Genomic DNA, 25,371 nt, shown 5'->3' with positions numbered 1-25,371 from the left:
TGTAGTTGTGCTCAGCAGTGTAATGTCATTTGCAATGAACCATTTGTCAAACACAATATTAGTTAAACAAGGATATATTCACAATGTTACTAAATATAGTTTCTTACATCACTGGTGAAGTTCAATATTTGCACAAGATGGCTCTCACACCTGCTTCAACAATGAAATGCCAGTTAATGTTTAATTTGTTTATTACAGAGCTTTGCTTTAATAAGAAAATAAATATATATTTTTTTGGCCAATTACTGACAAGCTGACAATGACATCTTACTGAAAATGTTAAGTACTTATTTGGACATTAAAAAATGAAAGAGGTTTCAATTTGAAAATAATGTCACAGATTAGAAAAAAATGAGTGATCTACATAGAACCTTCTGTTAATATTACATTTCTAAAAAAAAATATTTATTTTGTTTTAGCCTTCACGATCTTTAGGTAAAAGTAATGTGCCAGATATTACATCTTCATTCATCCGGCACATACGGGTCTATCCTGAAGACATTTTTTGGGTGGGTTTTAATTTTAGAGTAGGGTCTGGGCAGGTAAAAGAGCTAAATGCCCTTTTAAGGGCAAAGCCCATACAAATGCCCTTTTCAGGGCAATGGGGAGCTTAGGTTATTTTAGATAGGGGGGTTGGGTGGTGGGCTTTACTGTTGGGGGGTGTTTGTATTTTTTTTATAGGTAAAAGAGCTTATTTCTTTGGGGCAATGCCCCACAAAAGGCCCTTTTAATGGCCATTGGTAGTTTATTGTAGGCTAGGGTTTTTTTTATTTTGGGGGGGGGGGCTTTTTTATTTTGATAGGGCTATTAGATTAGGTGTAATTTTTTTTATTTTTGATAATGTGTTTTTTCCCCATAATTTAGTGTTTTTTATTTTTTGTAACTTAGCGTTAATTTTTTTTTTAAATTTAGTAATTTTTAATAAGATTAAATAGTATATTTAAATAATTTGAGTAGTGTTAGGGATTTTTAATATGTAATGTATTTAATTTAATTGGTATTTTCATTTAATATTAGTACAATAGTTAGGGTAGGTTAATTAATAGTTTAAAATTAATTTATTTTAATTTAAAGTTAGCGGGTTGCTAGGTTTAGGGTTAATAGCTTAATTTAGTTTATGGCGATGTGGGGGGCTGGCGGTTTAGGGGTTAATAGGTTTAGTTGATGGTAGTGATGTGGAAGGCCAGAGGTTTAGGGGGTTAATAACTTTATGTAGTGGCGGCGGGGTCCGGGAGTGGCGGGATAGGGGTTAATAAATTTTATTTAGGTTTCGGCGATGTCGGGGCAGCAGATTAGGGGTGTTTAGACTCAAGGCTTATGTTAGGGTGTTAGGTGTAAACGTAACTTGTTTTCAGCCATAGAAATCAATGGGATATCTGGCAGCATCGAGCATAAGCTTTCGCTGCTTTCAGACATCCATTGATTCCTATGGCATCCGCGGCCTCCAGGGTGGCGGATTGAAAACCAGGTACACTGGGCCTGAATAGCCGCGAGCGTATATGTTAACTATTTAATAACTTTGAAAAAGTGTCAAATAGAGCCAAATGTGTATTCGGAACATCTGCAATGACGTAAGCATCGATCTGTGTCGGATTGAGAGTGGCGGATCGTATGTTACATCACAGATTTCAACTTTTGCCAGTCTGTAGGCTTTGATAACTAGGTCGGATCAAGCTCGCAACAATTACGCTGCAGAATTCTGGTGTATTTACGGTTGACGGCTTGATAGATATGCCCCAATGTCCTTTTAACAACAAATTTCAATACACTCCTGCACTGATCAAGTAATCACTGGGTATAAAGTTGCAGGGTCAATGTTTTGAATCCTCTGATATGCATTCCAACTTTTCTGGAAGTTGAGGATGAAATACAACTTTCAAGGGGAAATTACAGGAAAATTATTATTATTAATAATAGTAATAATAATAATAATAATAATAATGTAAAGAAAATTGATCTGTCCATTTACCAAAATTAAAATATTCATGTTAATGTTTATTAGAACAAACTTTGCCAACTTAAAAAAGGTGAAGCTGAAACGGGGGTTTTTCTTTGTCCAATTCCACTCTCACTGACAAGAAAACCTTCCTCTAAGACTGTTTCTTCACCTGTAGTCTGTACTGACAGTTTTATCTCACTCTAAACTAGTCTGACGAAAGTGATCTTGTGCAAATCCAGATCTTAGTGTGGTGCACTTTTACAAGAAGAAATCTGTCTCTGAAAGAGACAAAATGCAGCAAGCGGCCATCTTCTTTTGCATTTTGCAGCTAACAAAACTGCCAATTGCACATGCTTAAAAAAGCACATGGAAATAGAATAAATATAACTGTACTGATAAAAGTAACAAAATAAACTGAAAATCTTTAGCGGCTCAGTCATGACTAAGGGGCTGATTTATTAAAGGGACACTGAACCCACATTTTTTCTTTTGTGATTCAGATAGAGCATGCAATTTTAAGCAACTTTCTAATTAACTTCTATTATCAAATCTTCTTTGTTCTCTAGCTATCTTTATTTGAAAAAGAAGGCATCTAAGCTAAGGAGCCAGTCAATATTTGGCTCGGTACCCTGGACCGCACTTGTTTATTGGTGGGGCAATTTATCCAACAATCAGCAAGAACAACCCAGGTTGTTCACCAAAAATGGGCTGGCATCTAAACTTATATTCTTGCTTTTCAAATAAAGATATCAAGAGAATGAAGAAAATTTGATAAAAGGAGTAAATTAGAAAGTTGCTTAAAATTGCATGCTCTATCTAAATCACAAAAGAAAAAATTTGAGTTCAGTGTCCCTTTAAGCTCCGCATGGCCCATAATGCTGCTGTTTCCACGCGGGCCTTCAGACTCACCAGAAACAGGAGTTAAGAAGCAACGGTCTTAAGACCGCTGCTCCTTAACTCGTCCACCAACTCTGAGGCAGCGGACAACAATCAGCCCGATCACATACATTGCACAAGCAGTTCACCAGAACTAAGCGATGCATGGGGGACATGATTCGCTATAGCAAATCATGTCCGCCCGGGGTATGATAAATCTACCCCTAAGTGTGACAAGACTAAGTGTTTCCCCTGAAACTCTGAACTCTAGATGTGAGCATGTGAAGTGTTTTACTTCTCCCAGCTGTTGTAGTAAATATACTAATACTTAATATTAGAATTGAATACACTGCTTGCTAAAATTAAAGGGACAGTCTACTCCAAAAGTTATAGTTTAAAAAGATAGATAACACCTTTACTATCCCTTCCCCATCTTTGCACAACCAACATTGTTATATTAATATATAGTTTATAACTTTAATCTACATACCCATTTCTTATCTCAGTGCATTTTTATTTTATAGCTTTTCAAAGCCATAGGGTGCTAGTTCATGTGCGCCATATAGATGACATTGTGCTCTCTCCTGTGAAGTTATTTATGAGTCAGCACTAATTAGCTAAAGTTCAAGGGCTCCATGTACGAAGCAGCAAAAGCTACTCCGGAGCCTTTGCGGGGCAGGTTCGCATATGCGAGCCTGCTTCCCGCAATGTAAAAAGCAGCGGTCATTAGACCGCTGCTTCTTACACCCTACGCCACCTCTGAGGTGACGAGGGAAAATCACTGAGAGCTCGCTCGCTCTCGGTGATTGACAGCCCCTTCAGTCGCGTGATTAGTCGTGCGAATGAAGGGGCGGGCATTACACGCTCCGATGAGTGTGTAATGATACATACGGGCAAGCGGATCAACAGATCCACTGCCCGTGTATAGCGAAGGCGGGCGGACAGCTTCGCGAGTTGAGAAGCTGTCCACCCGCCGCTTAGTACATGGCGCCCCAAGTCTGTAAATAGCACTGAGATAAGGAAGCAGTCTGCAGAGGCTTAGATACAAGGGGCGCCATTTACTAAACGGCGTGCGGACAGCTTCTTAACTCGCGAACCTGTCCGCCGCCTCCGCTACACACGGGCAGGGGATCTGTTGATCCGCTTGCCCGTATGTATCATTACACACTCATCGGAGTGTGTAATGCCCGCCCCTTCAATCGCGCGACCAATCACGCGACTGAAGGGGCTGTCAATCACTGAGAGCGAGCGTGCTCTCTGTGATTTTGCTTTGCCACCTAAGAGGTGGCGTAGGGTGTAGGAAGCAGCGGTCTAATGACTGCTGCTTCTTACATTGCAGGAAGCAGGCTCGCATATGCGAACCTGCCCCGCAAAGGCTCCGGAGCAGCTTTCGCTGCTTCGTACATGGAGCCCAAAGTTATCACAGAGGTTAAACGTATATTGATATAACTGTGATGATTATACAAAACTGAAGAATGGGTAATAAAGGGATTATCTATCTTTTGAAGCAATAAACCTTTTAGAGCAGACTGTCCCTGCAGAATAATGATATATAAATATGTATTTTTATTTACTTACATTTGGCCTTTTCCACCTGATACTTGATAGTTTTTCTCTGGGTAGTAGCTGGTGCCCAATAGAATTTACATTTGCTGGGAAAGTATCATCCTCAAACAGTTGTCTCCTGTTGAAGCAGGCTTCACGGATCTTGTCAAAATCTTGGTCTTTAAAATGTTTGGGATTTTGTACTGTTCCAAGCTTTTTCTGTGACTGCTGCCCTTTTGCCACACGTTGGTAAACCCCTGGAATTGGCATGGTACCCCTAGGCTGTTTAGGGGCAAAATAAATAAATATAAAGTCATTCCACATCAATACAACAAACAGTAATTCAGATTTAATTTATATTTTATATTTTATTTTTTCCCCTGACATCATTTTATGGCAATCAGCCTCTTTGTTGGTATTATGTACATATTTATTTACATATTGTTGCATCTGTGTCTCTTGCATTTTTAGAGCAGCAAATTATAAAAGAAAAAATTTAAAAGGACAGGATAATGAACAAAATATAGGTTCTAATTTGTAAGATCTAAATTACTGACCCTTGCTAACTATCGGCTAGATTTAGAGTTCTGCGGCTAAAGGGGTGCGTTAGCTACGCATGCTTTTTTCCCCCCGCACCTTTTAAATACCGCTGGTATTTAGAGTACAGAAGGGCTGCGTTAGGCTCCAAAAAAGGGAGCGTAGAGCATATTTACCACCACTGCAACCCTAAATACCAGCATTGTTTACGGACGCGGCCAGCTTCAAAAACGTGCTCGTGCACGATTCCCCATAGAAAACAATGGGGCAGTTTGAGCTGAAAAAAAACCTAACACCTGCAAAAAAGCAGCGTTCAGCTCCTAATGCAGCCTCATTGTTTCCTATGGGGAAACACTTCCTAAGTCTGCACCTAACACCCTAACATGAACCCTGAGTCTAAACACCCCTAACCTTACACTTATTAACCCCTAATCTGCCGTCCCCACTATCGCTGACCCCTACATATTATTATTAACCCCTAATCTGCCGCTCCGTACACCGCCGCAACCTACATTATACCTATGTACCCCTAATCTGCTGCCCCTAACACCGCCGACCCCTATATTATATTTATTAACCCCTAATCTGCTGCCCCCGCTATCGCTGACACCTGCATATTATTATTAACCCCTAATCTGCCGCTCCGTACACTGCCACAACCTACGTTATCCCTATGTACCCCTAATCTGCTGCCCCTAACACCGCCGACCCCTATATTATATTTATTAACCCCTAATCTGCCGCCCCCGCTATCGCTAACACCTGCATATTATTATTAACCCCTAATCTGCCGCTCCGTACACCGCCGCAACCTACATTATACCTATGTACCCCTAATCTGCTGCCCCTAACACCGCCGACACCTATATTATATTTATTAACCCCTAATCTGCCGCCCCTGCTATCGCTGACACCTGCATATTATTATTAACCCCTAATCTGCCGCCCCCAACGTCGCCTCCACCTACCTACAATAATTAACCCCTAATCTGCCGACCGGATCTCACCGCTACTATAAAAAATGTATTAACCCCTAAAGCTAAGTCTAACCCTAATACTAACACCCCCCTAAATTAAATATAATTTAAATCTAACGAAATAAATTAACTCTTATTAAATAAATTAATCCTATTTAAAGCTAAATACTTACCTGTAAAATAAACCCTAATATAGCTACAATATAAATTATAATTATATTGTAGCTATTTTAGGATTAATATTTATTTTACAGGTAACTTTGTAATTATTTTAACCAGGTACAATAGCTATTAAATAGTTAATAACTATTTAATAGCTACCTAGTTAAAATAATTACAAAATTACCTGTAAAATAAATCCTAACCTAAGTTACAATTAAACCTAACACTACACTATCAATAAATTAATTAAATAAAATACCTACAATTATCTACAATTAAACCTAACACTACACTATCAAAAAATTAATTAAATAAAATACCTACAATTAAATACAATTAAATAAACTAACTAAAGTACAAAAAATAAAAAAGAACTAAGTTACAAAAAATAAAAAAATATTTACAAACATTAGAAAAATATTACAACAATTTTAAACTAATTACACCTTCTCTAAGCCCCCTAATAAAATAACAAAGACCCCCAAAATAAAAAAATGCCCTACCCTATTCTAAAATTAAAATAGAAAAGCTCTTTTACCTTACCAGCCCTTAAAAGGGCCCTTTGCGGGGCATGCCCCAAAGAATTCAGCTCTTTTGCCTGTAAAAAAAACATACAATAACCCCCCCCCAACATTACAACCCACCACCCACATACCCCTAATCTAACCCAAACCCCCCTTAAATAAACCTAACACTAAGCCCCTGAAGATCACCCTACCTTGTCTTCACCTCGCCGGGTTCACCGATCCGTCCACCGAAGTCTTGATCCAAGCCTCCGAAGTCTTGATCCAAGCCCAAGTGGGGGCTGAAGAGTGACGTCCATCCTCCGGCTGAAGTCTTGATCCAACCGGGCAGAAGAGGACATCCGGACCGGCAAACATCTTCTTCCAAGCCGCATCTTCTATGTTCTTCAATCCAATGACGACCGGCTGATCTTCAAGACCTCCAGCGCGGATCCATCCATCTTCACCGACGACTTCCCGACGAATGACGGTTCCTTTAAGGGACGTCATCCAAGATGGCATCCCTAGAATTCCGATTGGCTGATAGGATTCTATCAGCCAATCGGAATTAAGGTAGGAAAATTCTGATTGGCTGATGGAATCAGCCAATCAGATTCAAGTTCAATCCAATTGGCTGATCCAATCAGCCAATCAGATTGAGATCGCATTCTATTGGCTGATCGGAACAGCCAATAGAATGCAATCTCAATCTGATTGGCTGATTGGATTCCATCAGCCAATCAGAATTTTCCTGAAGATGGATGGATCCGCGCTGGAGGTCTTGAAGATCAGCCGGTCATCATCGGATTGAAGAACATAGAAGATGCGGCTTGGAAGAAGATGTTTGCCGGTCCGAATGTCCTCTTCTGCCCGCTTGGATCAAGACTTCAGTCGGAGGATGGACGTCACTCTTCAGCCCCCGCTTGGGCTTGGATCAAGACTTCGGAGGCTTGGATCAAGACTTCGGTGGATGGATCGGTGAACCCGGCGAGGTGAAGACAAGGTAGGGAGATCTTCAGGGGCTTAGTGTTAGGTTTATTTAAAGGGGGTTTGGGTTAGATTAGGGGTATGTGGGTTGTAATGTTGGGGGGGGTATTGTATGTTTTTTTTACAGGCAAAAGAGCTGAATTCTTTGGGGCATGCCCCGCAAAGGGCCCTTTTTAGGGCTGGTAAGGTAAAAGAGCTTTTCTATTTTAATTTTAGAATAGGGTAGGGCATTTTTTTGGGGGGGGGTCTTTGTTATTTTATTTGGGGGCTTAGAGTAGGTGTAATTAGTTTAAAATTGTTGTAATATTTTTCTAATGTTTGTAAATATTTTTTTATTTTTTGTACTTTAGTTAGTTTATTTCATTGTATTTATTTGTAGGTATTTAATTAATTTATTGATAGTGTACTGTTAGGTTTAATTGTAACTTAGGTTAGGATTTATTTTACAGGTAATTTTGTAATTATTTTAACTAGGTAGCTATTAAATAGTTATTAACTATTTAATAGCTATTGTACCTGGTTAAAATAAATACAAAGTTGCCTGTAAAATAAATATTAATCCTAAAATAGCTACAATATAATTATTATTTATATTGTAGCTATATTAGGGTTTATTTTACAGGTAAGTATTTAGCTTTAAATAGGATTAATTTATTTAATAAGAGTTAATTTATTTCGTTAGATTTAAATTATATTTAACTTAGGGGGGTGTTAGTGTTAGGGTTAGACTTAGCTTTAGGGGTTAATACATTTATTATAGTAGCGGTGTGGTCCGGTCGGCAGATTAGGGGTTAATGCTTGAAGTTAGGTGTCGGCGATGTTAGGGAGGGCAGATTAGTGGTTAATACTATTTATTATAGGGTTATTGAGGCGGGAGTGAGGCGGATTAGGGGTTAATACATTTATTATAGTAGCGGTGCGGTCCGGTCGGCAGATTAGGGGTTAATAAGTGTAGGTAGGTGGCGGCGACGTTGGGGGCGGTAGATTAGGGGTTAATAAATATTATGTAGGTGTCGGCGGTATTAGGGGCAGCAGATTAGGGGTACATAGGGATAATGTAGGTGGCGGCGGTGTACGGAGCGGCAGATTAGGGGTTAAAAATTTTTAATAGGGGGGGCCTCAGTTTAGGGGTACATAGGTAGTTTATGGGTGTTAGTGTACTTTAGAACACAGTAGTTAAGAGCTTTATAAACCGGCGTTAGCCCAGAAAGCTCTTAACTACTGACTTTTTTCTGCGGCTGGAGTTTTGTCGTTAGATTTCTAACGCTCACTTCAGCCACGACTCTAAATACCAGAGTTAGAAAGATCCCATTGAAAAGATAGGATACGCAAATGGCGTAGGGGGATCTGCGGTATGGAAAAGTCGCGGCTGCAAAGTGAGCGTTAGACCCTTTCCTGACCGACTCCAAATACCAGCGGGCGGTAAAAACCAGCGTTAGGAGCCTCTAACGCTGGTTTTGACGGCTACCGCCAAACTCTAAATCTAGGCCTATGTGCTTTAACCCCACAAATTGATTAAATACATAGGTAAAGTCATACTTAGTATCTGTAAACCTAAAAGCTTTCTAGCAGAAAACAGCTGGTGATTGGCGGGTCATGCAATTGATGCTACTGACTGGCTGCCCAGTTGTGTTCTGCTAGGTCACAGCAAGGTTTGTAATTCCCAAGAGGAACTTAATCTGTGTGTTTAATCTGGTTATATCCAATTGTTGCCGTATTCCTTATCGATCTGCTAATAAAAGTGTATACTACTACACTGTATATTAAATAAGCAAAGTTTACAATTTATAATGGTTACACACTAGTCAACGAACAGTGTACTGTGTTTTTTTTCTCTCCCCTATAATGTGTTTCCAGTTATCCATTTTACCAGATAGAGTGTATTAAATTGTTTACAAACAGCTCCTTTAACTTTATTTTGTCAATTGACATAGCCTCTTGTATTCTCAGCTACTAATGTTTCCGTACAGAGAGGTAGTGAAATGTTAATTTTCCATTGTTCTCCCTAAAGTAAAGTACACAGTGAAAGATAAGATAAGCAGACATTTATCATGAGATATAATCTCCCAGCAAACTCAGCCCATTTTATCAGGTTGTGGTTTCAATTAGCAGAAACAGCAATTTCATATACAAAATTAACTAAATGACTAGTTTCCTATAAATTGTATACTCTGCAACCTCCATACTTGCAATGCACTTCTGGTCTATTTAAAATAACAACTCTAGGGCTTGATTAGAAGTAGCGTGAGCGATATCTGGTTTATTGCGGCTGTTTCCACGCTTCGGAAGTAGCGCGCGTATAACGCGACCTTAGAGCTCTGTTAACGGCTACTCTTGAATAAAAAGTGGCACAAAAGACATCAAAAATACATTTTAAAGTACAATTTCACTCATAGTAACACTATCTATTAAAAACCATTAAATGAAATTCAAACCAAATGTATAAGGGCTCAAAGATATGAGGTCTCAGGTGTTAAGAAATGTTTGGGTTTCAAATCTCCTTAACAATATCTGCATTTGCAATACCTGTATAATGTGAAATAAGAAAAAAACATAATCCAATGCAACACTTGGGGGCATATGTATCAATGTGCAAGCGGACATGATACAAAGTAGCGTATCATGTCCGCTGCACATCGCTACACATCGATAAATGCACCAGAAGTTCTTGTGAACTGCTGGTGCAATTCCGTCCCCTGCAGATTTGCGGCCAATCGCAGTCGGTGTCAATCAACTCAATCGTATTCGATCGGGTTGATTTCTGTCTGCCGCCTCAGAGCAGGCGGACAAGTTATGGAGCAGGGGTCTTTAGGCTTCGCTGGAAACAAGGGGCCTCAAGCTCCATACGGAGAGTGATAAATATGCACCCATATAGTCCAAGATAAACATTTCTTTATTTGTTCCAGAATATTTTTATACCTGCATATTGTCAAAACTAATAACGTCAGTCTGTGCGCTGCTGTATTTATAACAAACTGGACTAATGCTCTTATTTCAGTTACCCATATGTAAAGGAATAAGATAAGTTCTGTGAATGTGTTCTTGTGTAGTAACAGCTAATGATATCCTTTCTAGATTTATAATAGAGGCTTTAATCCTGTGTTTGTCTATATGTGTTAGCCACTGCCATTTAAAGGGACACTCAAGTCAAAATAAACTTTTATTACTCAGATGTAAGACACTTTCCACGTTACTTCCAATATCAAAATTTGCAAAGTCTTTTTATATTGACTCTTTCTGGGGAATAAGATGCTACTGAGCATGTTCAGAGTAGGTGTTAAATCATTGTCTTTTTCATTATGTACTTGTTAATTATGCAATTCTGCTGCATTGAGTGGTCCCTTTAATGGCCAGTTGTTCTATATTATATTTCCCTTCATGTGTCACAATTAACTTGTACCATTTAGAGAGTGGGATCTGATTTTACTGATTTTAAAACTTTTCTTCTAGTTGAGGCCACTTCCAGGCCTCACCAAATTTCTACTTAAAGGGATAGAAAGGTAGAAAATGAAATGTGTTTGGGAGCTTTTAAATGTGAAATATATGAATTTTTGCAAATCACTTCCATTAGCAAAAATGATTCTAGCAAAAGATATTACTGTTTTTCAGCAGCATACGCACATATCCTGTGCACCAGTATACAAACACCACACATACTAATAGAGCTGGCAGAGGTGCGCATTACTTCTGAAGATGTAATTTGTGTCGTTCAAGCCACTGCTGACTCTCGGAGAAGGTTTGGTGTTTAAATAGTGGTGCACAAGCCCTCACAGGATATGTGTGTATGCCGCAGAAAAACAGAAGAACTTTTGCTTAAGGAACAGTATTGCAGAAATGCTTATGTTTCCATTTGAAGTGCACTCATGCACATTTTCATTTTTGACCTTTCTATCCCTTTAAAGGAAAAGTTAACTTTCACGGACCCCTATGCAGCTTTGTAAAGTAAATTGAAAGTTAGTGTGACTTTAATTCATCATTTTTGTAACATCATTAGTATTAAACCTTTAAAAGTACCTTATACAGCGCTCGTAACTCTGCCTGGCTAGAAAAAATGTTTTGTTTTTTTAATGATGAATACCCTTTAAACCATTTTGATTGGTCCCCCAATGGTGTCCCAACAGACTAGATTTATGCCCACAATGCTATATACGCATGCGTGACTCAAGTCATTTTCGACCGAAATATATGAGCATTCATGAGACACGCAAGTGCATTCTCTGTCTTGAAGAATTCACAGCAGCAATGTTTTTCTGCGCACACGCAAAATAATACACCTCACGGGAATGCTCACGAATGTATACGTAAGAGCGGGAGGGACCGGTCTTACGTGTAAAGGAGAGAAATCAGGAAATGATCGGGTAGGCAGAGGAAGTGCGGAAAAAGGTATATAGGATATAAATAACTACTAAAGATTAAAGTTTCTTTGTTTTTTTTTTTTTTTAATTAGCGACTGTACTTAAAAGGGACAGTTTACTCAAAAATTTTCTCCCCTTTAATTTGTTCCCAATGATCCACTTTACCTGCTGGAGTGTATTAAATTGTTTACAAGTAGCTCCTTTACCCTTATATTGGCATTTGAAATTGTTAATTTAGCTTGTGGTATCCCCACCTATTCTGAAAGTTTGTGGCCGCGCGTACCAGCTATAGATAAGCTTTGTAAACACAGCCAGCAGAAGAAATTACACTCCCAGTGTAATATAGCAGAGATAAGGTAATAAAATGTTGATTTTCCATTGTTCTCTCAAAGTATTGGTGATTGTTTTAAGGACAGATATAAGATAAAGAAGCAGGTATATGTACACAATGTGATAAAGTAATGAGATCTGATTATACCTACAAGCTCAACCTATTTTATTAGGCTGTGGCTTCAAAACACAAAATCAGAGCTTTAATATACAGAAATAAACTTTAAAAAGCTAATTTTCATACATTTTTTACTCTGCAGTTGGTAAAAAAAGCAATTGTAAACACATTAAGGGAAAAACTATTTTACAGTATACTGTCCCTTTAACAAATGAACATTAATGGATGGCATTAATGTTGAGGCTCTATATTTACTTTCATATATATATAAAATTCTTGTAATTCACCAAAAGTTTTAAAGGGGCAGTCTACAATAGATTTGATTTTTTTTTAAAAAGATAGATAATCCCTATATCACCCATTCCCCGGTTTTGCATAACCAACACAGTTATATTAATATACTTTTTAGCTCTGTGATTACCTTGTATCTAAGCATCTTCTAACAGAGCCCTGATCGCATGATTTTTTATTTAGTATCTATTGCCTTGCATTTAGTACTGTGTTGTGCTAACTTTTAAATAACTCCTCGGCGTGAACACAATGTTAGCTATACGGCCCACATGAACTAGCAGTATCCTGTTGTGAAAAGCAAATAAAAAGAATGTGATAAAAGGCTCTCTGTAGTGGTTTAGAAATAGGCAGAATTTAAAATGTTATAAAGTTTATTAATATATCAATGTTGGTTGTGCAAAGCTGGGGAATGGGTAGTAAAGGTGTTATCTTTCTTTTTAAACAATAACAATTTTAGAGTAGACTGTCCCTTTAATAATCCAATTCTGTCATAACTCTGCATCTTCAGTAAACTTGGAACATCAACTGAATTTACAAAACAAGTGTTTTAATAAAATATTGTTCTCATTGGCATATTTAGGTTTGGTGTTGCCTTAGGCACTCAAAATTCTGCTGCCCCCCCCCCCCCCCCCGCCCAAGGTTTTATACCTTTTTATGGCCATAACGTGATTTTTTTCATCATAGTATTTCCAAAATAAACGTCCACCAGGGCTTGCAAAACACTTGCATACAGACATACTGTACATAATCACAGACACAGACAGAGTTATGCACTTAGACATTGTCACGTGCGCACGTGCACACACACAGATATATATATATATATATAAATATATATATACAGGGCCGGCTCAACCATGGTACCAAGCGGGTCCAAGGGACCCAGGCAGCACTTGACAAGGGGCAGCACTTCTGTGACTTAGTCAGTCACTGTCAGACCCAGACCATTATGCACAAAGACACAGAATCGGTAAGGGGTGACATTATTTACACCCACAAGCATACGTACAGATCCAAACATATCTATCTATTGCTGCAATATATATGAAAAAAACAAACACAGGTTTCTTGAAACAATATTTCCCCAAACACATTACTTAGTGCTGAAAGCCAAGAGAACTAAAGGCAATAGCTAGCTGAATAAATGAAAGGTTCAGAATTACCTCTAAACTGTAAGCTCCATGGGCAGTTGGGCACTCTCTAATTATACCCCCTAAAATGTAAGCTCCTTGAGCAAAGTCTCTCATTATATACCTGTATAATACTTCTAAAATAACTGTAATAAATATAGCCACAAAAAATGTGCCGCCCCACTCGAATCTGCTGCCTTAGGCAAGTGCCTTGCTTGCCTAGGCCAAAATACGCCCCTGATTGTTCTGTCTATTGGTATCTGGGTAGATATAGATCTATAAAGTGCAACCATAAGTTTACATTCTGTATGAAGGAAATAAAGTAAATGTAATTACCATGCACAATTTAATGGATTATGTGTTGCTATGAAAGAATGCCATGGGTGAAGGTTTAGCAGAAGGAACAGGATAAATAATGTTGAGGTTTTATTTTGTACATGGCATTAAAGGGACAGTCTAGACAAAATTAAACTTACATGATTCAGATAGGGTATGCTATTTTAAACAACTTTCCAATTCACTTTTATCATCAAATTTGCTTTGTTCTCTTGGTATTCTTTGCTAAGTCTACAACTAAAAATATTAAGTCTAAAAAATATATGGGAAAATAGGGACATTCAGTCATAAAGGGACAGTACCCCCACAAGGTAGCTTATAAAACTAGGACAATTGTAAGACCCAATAGCTCAGTTCTCTATTCAGTACAGTTCCTATATTTCCTATATTCCCTATATTAAGACAGAAAGTGATGTGTAACACCCTAAAGGGCTATTGTGCCTAAGTGTCTAAGGTCTCGATGATTGAAAGCTCTCTGGACTGGCAAGATTATTAATGAATGCTCGCCAGTCCTTCTATTTCCCTGGTGGAATGATCTAAAGCAACTTTTTACCCTGAAAACAGGGTGTCTCGCTAAGGGGCGTATACTGAATTTTCATGTGAAATTTGCACAACAAACTTATTATTTTAAACATCATACAAAACAAATATTTGAACCATTTGAACCATTTATACAAAAATAAGCAGGGAAAATTGTATTGTTAAGGTGCATCAAAAATCGTAACAAAATTCTTCACCAAAAATCGTATGTTAACAAAAAAGTAAAATTTAGTATGTGATTTACACAGGAATAAATCAAATTAAATATTCACAGCGTAAATCGTAATTGTAGCACACTGGATGTGCAAAAATCACACAGAAATTTGGACTTATAAATACAAAATCCAAAGCATAAATGGGCTGAACCATGGGCATTCCGTGGGTTTATATGAAAATGTCTCTTTAATCCCAGCGTAATTCTATAAAGATTTTTGCACTGCAGGTCTCACATTTTTTTCTCGCCAACTTAAAGTTAGTGAGCTTTACTCAAAACAATACGAACACTTATAACACAAAAGCAAAACAAATGCATACTAAAATATAGGCGAATCTAAGATGCTCTATGCAGAAAGCAACATAATGAAAGTTATATTGGCTGCAGGATTTTAATTTTAATGTGCTCCACCTGCTCCCTGCTAACTTCGCTCTAAGGAGCGAAGTGTCCCTATCCAGCGAGCTCAAATACTTTTAATAGGAGCCATCTCGCCACTCACAGGGACTGCCCCTTTTTACAATCATTGCGCCGGGGCAGCCCTGCTAGAGTCAGCGAACAAAATTAGGTTTGAGCTGGCGAAGATTATATCATCGATCCCTAAGTGTTGTGAACCTCATCAGAAGTTCATGTACATAAATATATCCTTATATCAAGCATGTTACATTAAATACACTCAAACATTATTAAGTAAACATTAGTGTAATGTCATATAATTAACTGCAATGCAAATGGTCTCAAAAAAGATAATAAGACCCCTAATATATCATATATCCACGTAGCTAAGAAGACTATACATCTATGTCTATGGTAGTCTTAGTTCAAGCCACCAGCTAATAGGACTCCATAGGTACAAACTAAATACTATAAGCTGCTACATGTTATATATCTCTCTCTCTCAGATTCAGCAGTTCACAAAAAACAATGCCAATCAATATTAGCATTGAGTCCTTTAGGTTGTATTGTGTCCAATCTGAAAATCCATCTGGCTTCTATCTGAAGCAATTTCTTCTTTCTGTCACTCCCTCAATTGAGAGGGGGACATGATCTATCAGAAAGAATCTTAGGTCTTTAACAGTGTGTTGTGCTTCCAAAAAATGGCATGCAACTGGTTGGTCCATCTCCTTGGTGTCTAAAGCCACCCTAATGGCACTACAATGATTGGCCATTCTTTTTCTGATGTTGTCATCAGTCTTACCCACATAGTACTTTCCACAAACACAGCTTAACACTTAAAGGGACAGTTCACCCAAAAAATGTCTCCCCTTTAAATTATTCCCAATGATCCTTTTAACCTGCTACAGTGTATTAAATTGGTTACAAGTAACTCCTTTACTCCTATTTCAGCATTTGAAATTGCTTATTTAGCCTGTGGTATCGCCACCTACACTGAACAAATTAATACTGGAGTATAGGCTATTGAATAGCCTAAGTATACACAGCCAGCAGAAGAGATTACACTCTCAGTGGGATGCAGGATAGTTCAGTTATAAAATGATCATTTTCCATTGTTCTCTATATGTATTGAGCTTTGGTGTTCCAGCCAAATAAAAGATAATGAAGCAAGTCTGTTTACACAAACTTAGAACATAATGAGATCTGATATCACCTTTAAGTTCAACCCATTGTAATAGGCTGTGGTTTCAAAGCACAAAATCAGCTACTTCATAGACACAAATAAGCATGAAAATGGAATTTCTCAAATATTTTATACTCTGCAGTTGGTATAACAAGTCATTTAAAATACATTAATGGAAAAACAATTTTACAGTGTACTGTCCCTTTAACAGTTATATTATGAATTGTGTTGATCATGTCATGCAATGTCGGATTTTGTACTGTTTATTCTTATATGGGTGTCTGAACGTTGAGCTCTGTATCATGGCACTACATGTAGTGCAACTTGGGCATCTGTATGATCCTTGCTTCTTGGATTTCAACCAATTCTCCTGCCTGTAGCAGTGTGTGGGATCCGTCTTTATTAGGAGGTCCTTCAAATTACTGTCCCATTTGTATCCCATTCTGGGCACTGTGCTGTCCATAAAAATGGTAACATGGGGTCTGTCTGTATCACCCACCAGTTGTTCTTTATGCTGTTGGCCAATATATGTGATGTTGGACCAAATGTTGTAGTCACTGTGATTTTTTCTTCTGTGCTGGATATCTCTTTGTCCTGCAGTAATGTGACTTGATCTTTCTTATCAACATCCTCTTTTACTGATGTTATCAGTTGTTGAGCGTATCCTCTTTTCAGGAATTTTTCCGCCATCTCATTTACTTGAGTGGACACCACCTCTAGTAGGGAGTTCTTCCTAATTACCCTTGTTAGTTGGTGTTACGGTTACCCTTAGTCTCGCTGAGAGATGGACCGCTTAGTAGCCTGGATCCCTATTGCTAAAGAGGGGAGAAGCTGCTTTCCATAGTATTCTATATGAGTCTCGCAAATATAGAATAATCTCCCTTAGCTGCAGTACAGCTAGGATACCCTTCTGCCCACAAAAACGAGTCAACGCTGCGATTGAGGGTCAAACAAGAACTCAGGACTGGGATGCCCAGCCTGCTTTTTATTAAGGTTACATGCACACAGGGCACTCCCAGGGGGAGAGGGGGGGAAGCACAAAATCCCCCATCACACATTTAGATAGAGAGCACTGTCCTTTGACAGGCCACAATAGGATTACAGTACTTAAGATAACAAGTTTACAAGTTCATCTTATCAATTAGCAGTCTGGCTCCAGAGGTGATTAGACAATAGTTTCTAAAAGCTGAAAAAAAAGAGTTAACTCTTTATGAAATGAAACTTGTTACAGTTTTCTTGGAGCCCTTCTTAGGCGCTGGCTTGCTGGTTCAGGCATTGCTGCTGGGAAATAAGCTCTTCACAACAAAATAACTAATGCTTCTGTAACATTGCTCCCTTTCTGTGGAACACTCTGGCAGACACGGTCTGACCCCTTTTCGGGGCAGACTAAGGCTGTCCAGACCGCTGGTTATGCGGGGCTGAGGTCGGTTTGTCTGGACAACCCGTCGGCGTTGCCATTCTGTTTCCCAGGTCTGTAAGTAATGGTGAAATTGAAGGTTTGCAACGATAAGCTCCAACGTAATAGCCTGCCGTTATCTCCAGAGACCCGGTTCAGCCACACCAACGGGTTATGGTCGGTGACCAGAGTGAACTCCTGACCATATAAATAGGGAGTCAATTTCTTTAATGCCCACACCAAAGCCAAACACTCCTTTTCGACCGCTGCATAGCTGACTTCGCGGGGCAGGAGCTTCCGGCTGATGTAGGCAACTGGATGCTCCCCTCCATCTTCGCCTACTTGGCTGAGGACGGCTCCCAGCCCGAACATGGAAGCATCTGTATGGACGATAAAACGTTTGTTAAGGGCTGGGGCCGCCAAGACAGGAGCGTTAATTAGAGCATTTTTGAGAGCCTGGAAAGCCGTTTCACAGTGGGGAGACCACAGGACCTGTCGAGGTAAGTTCTTCTTGGTCAAGTCAGTCAGGGGTTTGGCAAGTGTGCTGTAGTCTGGTACGAACCGTCTATAGTACCCTGCCGTGCCCAGGAAGGCTAGGACCTGAGTCTTAGTGATGGGGGTGGGCCAATTGGCGACAGCTTCTATTTTGGCCGGCTCTGGTCGCTGCTTTCCACACCCCACCCGGTGACCCAGGTACTGTACCTCGGCCATCCCAAAGTGGCATTTTTCTGGCTTCAGAGTCAGGCCAGCAGCCCGGATCTGATCCAGAACCATTCCCACATGAGCTAAGTGTCCTCCCAGGACTCACTGTGGATCGCTTGTGCTCTGGCACCAAATGACTCTGTACCAGCGTGATAGTAGCCCCTGTGTCTCGCAATCCCTCGGTAGATTGCCCCTCGAGCCATACCCTCTGCCGATGGTGCTGGCGGTTATCTGAGGCAGCATATACAGGGTCTGCCTCGTGAAGCGGCCCCACATATCCCTCCATAGGGGCCTCTTGGTTAACACAGAGGGCCCGGGCCGGACGATAGGACCCAGAGGGGTAATTGTAATTCCTGGGTGTCTGGTGCGTATTAAGGGGGCAGCTAGCCATGAAATGCCCTGGTTGCTTGCATCGGTGGCAAGTCGGTCTGGGACGCTCAGAGCTGTTATTGGGTGGTCCTGAGTGTCGGACGGGCCCTGTGGGCACCGGGGCTCGGAATTCAGCACGAGGGGGTGCACGGTAAACCTCTCTGGGTTCGACCCGTGCTGGAGCTCGGTAGTTCATGGGTTCGTGAAGACGGGAGTCATAATGTTCATCGGCCAATTTGGCTGCTTCTTCTAAGGTAGAAGGCCGCCTGTCTCGCAGCCATTCCTTCCCTTGCTGTTCCATGCCATTATAAAAATGTTCTAAGAGAAACAATTGTAAAATTTCCTCCCCAGTCACCGCTTTACTTCCGCTCAGCCAGTGATTTGCCGCTCTCCGCATTCGGTGCGCCCATTCCATATGGGTATCGTTAGGCTTCTTTTCCGTGCCCCGAAACTGTCGGCGATACGTGTCCGGAGTTACAGCGTACCGTCGCAACAGTGTCTCCTTAACTAGCTCATACTGTGTCACTTCCTCAGCACCCAGAGTACGAAAGGCTTCCAGGGCTCGCCCGGATAGTTTCCCAGACAATATCGTGGGCCACTCTCTGTTGGGAATCTGGTGCAGGGCACATTGCCTTTCGAAGTCCGCCAAATATTCATCAATCCCTGTCTCGCTCTCTAGGAAGGGTCGAAATGCCGCATAGGGTATCTTGGGCCTCCCAGCATTTTCGACAGGGATGATTACCTGCGGGGCTTCAGCATTGCGGTGTGCGTTCGCTAGGTTGAGTTCGTGGGCTCGAGTCTCTCGTATATCCTCGTCCGCCTCCGCCATCAACTGCTGTACCAATTCCATGGAGGGGTTCGGCCCGTATAATGAGAGCCTTTCCCGAACAATCCTGGTTTTTTCGTCACTAATCGTGGTCGGTGTTTCCGCCATTGTGAAGCTCTGATCCAGTTCGGTCAATTCTGCGATCAGCTCTCTCCTCGGCCGGTTGCTGGCGTACCCCCCTCTGCTTTCAAGTAAATCCTTTAGGGTTGTACGCTTCAATTTTTCGTAAGCGCTCTCCATCCGTTCTGTACCTCTCCTAGGAAATCCAGGAAAATCCCGCCGCTGCCGCCAAATGTTACGGTTACCCTTAGTCTCGCTGAGAGATGGACCGCTTAGTAGCCTGGATCCCTATTGCTAAAGAGGGGAGAAGCTGCTTTCCATAGTATTCTATATGAGTCTCGCAAATATAGAATAATCTCCCTTAGCTGCAGTACAGCTAGGATACCCTTCTGCCCACAAAAACGAGTCAACGCTGCGATTGAGGGTCAAACAAGAACTCAGGACTGGGATGCCCAGCCTGCTTTTTATTAAGGTTACATGCACACAGGGCACTCCCATGGGGAGAGGGGGGGAAGCACAAAATCCCCCATCACACATTTAGATAGAGAGCACTGTCCTTTGACAGGCCACAATAGGATTACAGTACTTAAGATAACAAGTTTACAAGTTCATCTTATCAATTAGCAGTCTGGCTCCAGAGGTGATTAGACAATAGTTTCTAAAAGCTGAAAAAAAAGAGTTAACTCTTTATGAAATGAAACTTGTTACAGTTTTCTTGGAGCCCTTCTTAGGCGCTGGCTTGCTGGTTCAGGCATTGCTGCTGGGAAATAAGCTCTTCACAACAAAAATAACTAATGCTTCTGTAACAGTTGGGCTTTGGGGATTGCTTTTATAAGGGATCTTGGATGATTACTAGTGGCTAAGAGAATTGAATTTCGGTCTGTAGGTTTCTGGTATAATATTGTTGCCAGACTAGTGTCATTTCTAAATATTCTCAGGTCCAGAAAGTCAATCTTATCCATACTTTATGACAGTTTAAATATTAAGTGTTATATATATATATATATATATATATATATATATATATATATATATATATATATATATATATATATATATATATATATATACAGTTGCAAGAAAAAGTATGTGAACCCTTTGGAATGATATGGATTTCTGCACAAATTGGTCATAAAATGTGATCTGATCATCATCTAAGTCACAACAATAGACAATCACAGTCTGCTTAAACTAATAACACACAAAGAATGAAATGTTGCCATGTTTTTATTGAACACACCATGTAAACATTCACAGTGCAGGTGGAAAAAGTATGTCAACCCTTGGATTTAATAACTGGTTGAACCTCCTTTGGCAGCAATAACTTCAACCAAACGTTTCCTGTAGTTGCAGATCAGACATGCACAACGGTCAGGAGTAATTTTTGACCATTCCTCTTTAAAGAACTGTTTCAGTTCAGCAATATTCTTGGGATGTCTGGTGTGAATCGCTTTCTTGAGGTCATGCCACAGCATCTCAATCGGGTTGAGGTCAGGACTCTGACTGGGCCACTTCAGAAGGCATATTTTCTTCTGTTTAAGCCATTCTGTTGTTGATTTACTTCTATGCTTTGGGTCATTGTCCTCTTGCAACACCCATCTTCTGTTGAGCTTAAGCTGGTAGACAGATGGCCTTAAGTTCTCCTGCAAAATGTCTTGATAAACTTGGGAATTCATTTTTCCTTCGATGATAGCAATCCGTCCAGGCCCGGACGCAGCAAAGCAGCCCCAAACCATGATGCCCCCACCACCATACTTCACAGTTGGGATGAGGTTTTGATGTTGGTGTGCTGTACCTCTTTTTCGCCACACATAGTGTTGTGTGTTTCTTACAAACAACTCAACTTTGGTTTCATCTGTCCACAGAATATTTTGCCAGTACTGCTGTGGAACATCATGTGCAAACTGTAAATGTGCAGCAATGTTTTGTTTGGACAGCAGTGGCTTCCTCTGTGGTATCCTCCCATGAAATCCATTCTTGTTTAGTGTTTTACGTATTGTAGATTCGCTAACAGGGATGTTAGCATTTGCCAGTGACTTTTGTAAGTCTTTAGCTGACACTCTAGGATTCTTCTTCTCCTCATTGAGCAGTCTGCGCTGTGCTCTTGCAGTCATCTTTACAGGACGGCCACTTCTAGGGAGAGTAGCAGCAGTACTGAACTTTCTCCATTTATAGACAATTTGTCTTACCGTGGACTGATGAACAGCAAGGCTTTTGGAGATACTTTTATAACCCTTTCCAGCTTTATGCAAGTCAACAATTCTTAATTGTAGGTCTTCTGAGAGCTCTTTTGTGCGAGGCATCATTCACATCAGGCAATGCTTCTTGTGAAAAGCAAACCCAGAACTGGTGTGTTTTTTTTATAGGGCAGAGCAGCTGTAACCAACACCTCCAATCTCATCTCATTGATTGGACTCCAGTTGGCTGACATCTCACTCCAATTAGCTCTTGGAGATGTCATTAGTCTAGGGGTTCACATACTTTTTCCACCTGCACTGTGAATGTTTACATGGTGTGTTCAATAAAAACATGGCAACATTTCATTCTTTGTGTGTTATTAGTTTAAGCAGACTGTGATTGTCTATTGTTGTGACTTAGATGATGATCAGATCACATTTTATGACCAATTTGTGCAGAAATCCATATCATTCCAAAGGGTTCACATACTTTTTCTTGCAACTGTATATAACTAATTTGACCTTCTGCATTGTAATTGCACACATTGTTGTTAGGTTATACTTTGGCAAGCTGTGCTGATAGACAGGAATGTTACCCTGAGGAATAGAACAATATTTCTTGTTTAAAATGTTCATTCTGATTGATGGTTACCAGTCATGTGTCTTAACCATTTATTGTGTTGGTTGCTTGTATCTTTAGCAGTTACATAATTGTTACCAATGTGCACTTACTACACCTGAAAATGGTTCCTGCAAAAAAAGATTTTCAATCCAATTTTTTTTTAAAAAAATAATAAGAATAAAACTAACAGAGCTTGAAGAGGGATGATCTGTGAAGTCTCCTCTCAGGTGAAATTAATTGCATTATTTATTACGTCAAAATCAATACAATCTGTCCAGTGCTGCGGAATCTGTTGGTGCTTTATAAATAAATAATAATACATTTAGTCTTCTGTGGCCAAAATCATTTGATGAAAAAGCAATTTCTCCACATCCTCATCATATTAAAGAGACATTGCACTGTAATATTTTCTGTATATTAAATTATTTAGAAAATATTTTCTTTTCCCTTTTTTGTTGTTTGAAATAACTGGTTATGATGTTAACGGCTACCTACACTGAAAATGTCAGTACTGTCGTATAGGCTATAGACAACTAACAAAAACATGAGACAGCAGCAGAAATCAGCCTCCCAAGAGGGTAGGAGAGTGAGACCAGCCTATATTAAAGGGACACCTAATAGCAATATCAGTTTTTAAACAGTTCATTCTGTATAACGAATGCCAGTAATGTGCTTGAACTGTGTATAGACTTAGTTGTGTGTATCTTTAGGATTTACATCATTTTTACCCAAGTGCACTTACTACACCTGAAAATGTTTCCTGCAAAAATGATTTTCAATCAAATAAAAGGAGATTAAAACTGACAGAGCTTGAAGAGGAAAGTTCTGACAAGACGCCTCTCAGGTGAGTTTAATAGCATTATTTAGCACATCAAAATCAATGCATTTAGTCCTCTGTGCCCAAAATCAATGTGGAAAAAATCTGTTTCACCAAAAGCACAACATATTAAATACAGATTTAAGAGTGGACTGAGTGAAATAAAGATAAGGACAGAAGCTACTGAAAATAAGGTAATGTATCCAATGATAAATAGTTGGTAATTAGTTCTATGATTCACTTTTTAAAGTAGAAAATGATTTTTATTTATATGACAAAATAACAAGAACTAATACTATTGTGCTTGTCACAGTTTGGGAACTCTACACCTCCTGCAGATTCCACTTCAGGGCAAATATCCTGGTTTCATGAGTGAAACCAGGGACTGCCTGACTCCCCTTACAAGAAGCCAACCCAGTTCACTGTGCAGCGCCTTTGATCATTGCTCTGCCTATAAAACACAAGTGCTTTTCACCTTCCAGCCCCTTAAAGCCTCTGGGTGTTATTGGGAGGTATGTGATGATGTATGTTCTGCACTGTTCACTGTATCAGATCAACCATATGTCTTGCATTTTGCTGGAAAGAACCAGTTTGGGAACTGTGTACTGCTGTCCTTTCCACGGCTCTCCATTCCTTATAAGTGTGCATAGCCATGCTCTGCTCTCATGCCCTGACCACACCCACAGCACCCTGACTCAACCCCTGAGGTGCTCACACTTCCACCATAGGACACCCTAGTTCCTCTACCAGCCTTCCATTCTGAGATACTAAATGGTAAATGTTTCGAGGTATGCTGTATTTAAATTAGAAACTAATGTGCACAATACCTGATAATTATCTGATATTGCATATGTATCCATTAAAGGGAAATTAAACAGAAAATAAATGGTAGATATAATAATTTATTCAAAGCAAAGATCAGCTTGACAGTAATATGCAAGTGTAAACTATGTTAGATGTTTTAATATTGAAGAAATAATTGTAAAAAAGTTCTAGTTTTTATAAATTACTTTATTTTCTGTAATGTAATGGGCACTGCCATATATTAAACCTAGGTTTCCCATTATCAAATCTGTTTTGCTGAAGGCAACTAGGGACCAATATGAAATGGTTAATAAAGTTTACAAATACTAAACTGTGCAGTAAGTTTGGATTGGAGCAGGGCAGCTGGTAGTCCATAGGTGGAGTTTGTTGGTCAAATGGCATTACTGGGCCGTTAGTGGTCCTTTAACCTTTTAATGCTGTTATGCCGTTCTATTCTGTCATAATTACACTGGGCTTTAAAGCCGTTATGACGGAATAGAACGTCATAGCTAACGGCTGTCCTGAAGCCTTCTGTGCTTCTAGGACTTGATCGCGGTCTGGAGGGTGTTCCTAGGGTTGTAAGGACGCCCCCCAGATGCGATCCAATAATTGAAATCTCGCGATTGTATGCACGATCGCGTAGTTTCAATTTGTCTACATCGGAACAGGTGTTCCGATGTAGGCACTTTAACCCTGTCACGAAAGGGTTAAAGAGACAGTATACACCATTTTTTTAACTGCATGTAATAGAGACTACTATAAAGAAGAATATGCACAGATACTGATATAAAAATCCAGTAGTGAACTGTTTAAAAACTTTACTTAGAAGCACTAAAAAGCACTATTGAAAGGGTTAACTGGAACATCCACTGCAAATTGGTTCTATAGCAATAAAAAGCAGACACCCCCTCCCCCTTTCTCTGCATATGAAAAGACTCTTTACACAAACAGTTTCAAGCTGCAGTAGGTATACATCAGTATTCTCCTAAAACTTTGGGGCTTGGTTAGTAGTCTGAAAATCAGCACAATGGTATTTAAAAATAAGCAAAACTATACATTTAAAAAAAAAAAAAAAAAAGCTGTATAGGCTATATAAATGGATAATCTACAAAACATTTGTGCAAAGAAAAATCTAGTGTATAATGTCCCTTTAAATAGCCACACACCGTTTTTCAGCTAGTG

General features: G+C 39.7%; 1 protein-coding gene across 1 annotated transcript in view; it reads right to left on the bottom strand.

Annotated features, from left to right (window-relative positions):
• LOC128658136 (calpain-13-like) overlaps window positions 1-25,371 on the bottom strand; it is a 281,469-nt gene that overhangs the window by 233,057 nt on the left and 23,041 nt on the right. The window contains exon 2 of the mRNA XM_053712636.1: window positions 4,394-4,642. Within this exon, the coding sequence (XP_053568611.1) occupies window positions 4,394-4,630 (237 nt within the window). The 5' untranslated portion in view covers window positions 4,631-4,642. The remainder of the gene's footprint in view (window positions 1-4,393; window positions 4,643-25,371) is intronic.

The sequence above is a fragment of the Bombina bombina genome, chromosome 4, assembly GCF_027579735.1.
Source record: "Bombina bombina isolate aBomBom1 chromosome 4, aBomBom1.pri, whole genome shotgun sequence".
NCBI classification, from domain to species: domain Eukaryota; kingdom Metazoa; phylum Chordata; class Amphibia; order Anura; family Bombinatoridae; genus Bombina; species Bombina bombina.
This window is presented reverse-complemented; position numbering and strand designations above follow the sequence as displayed.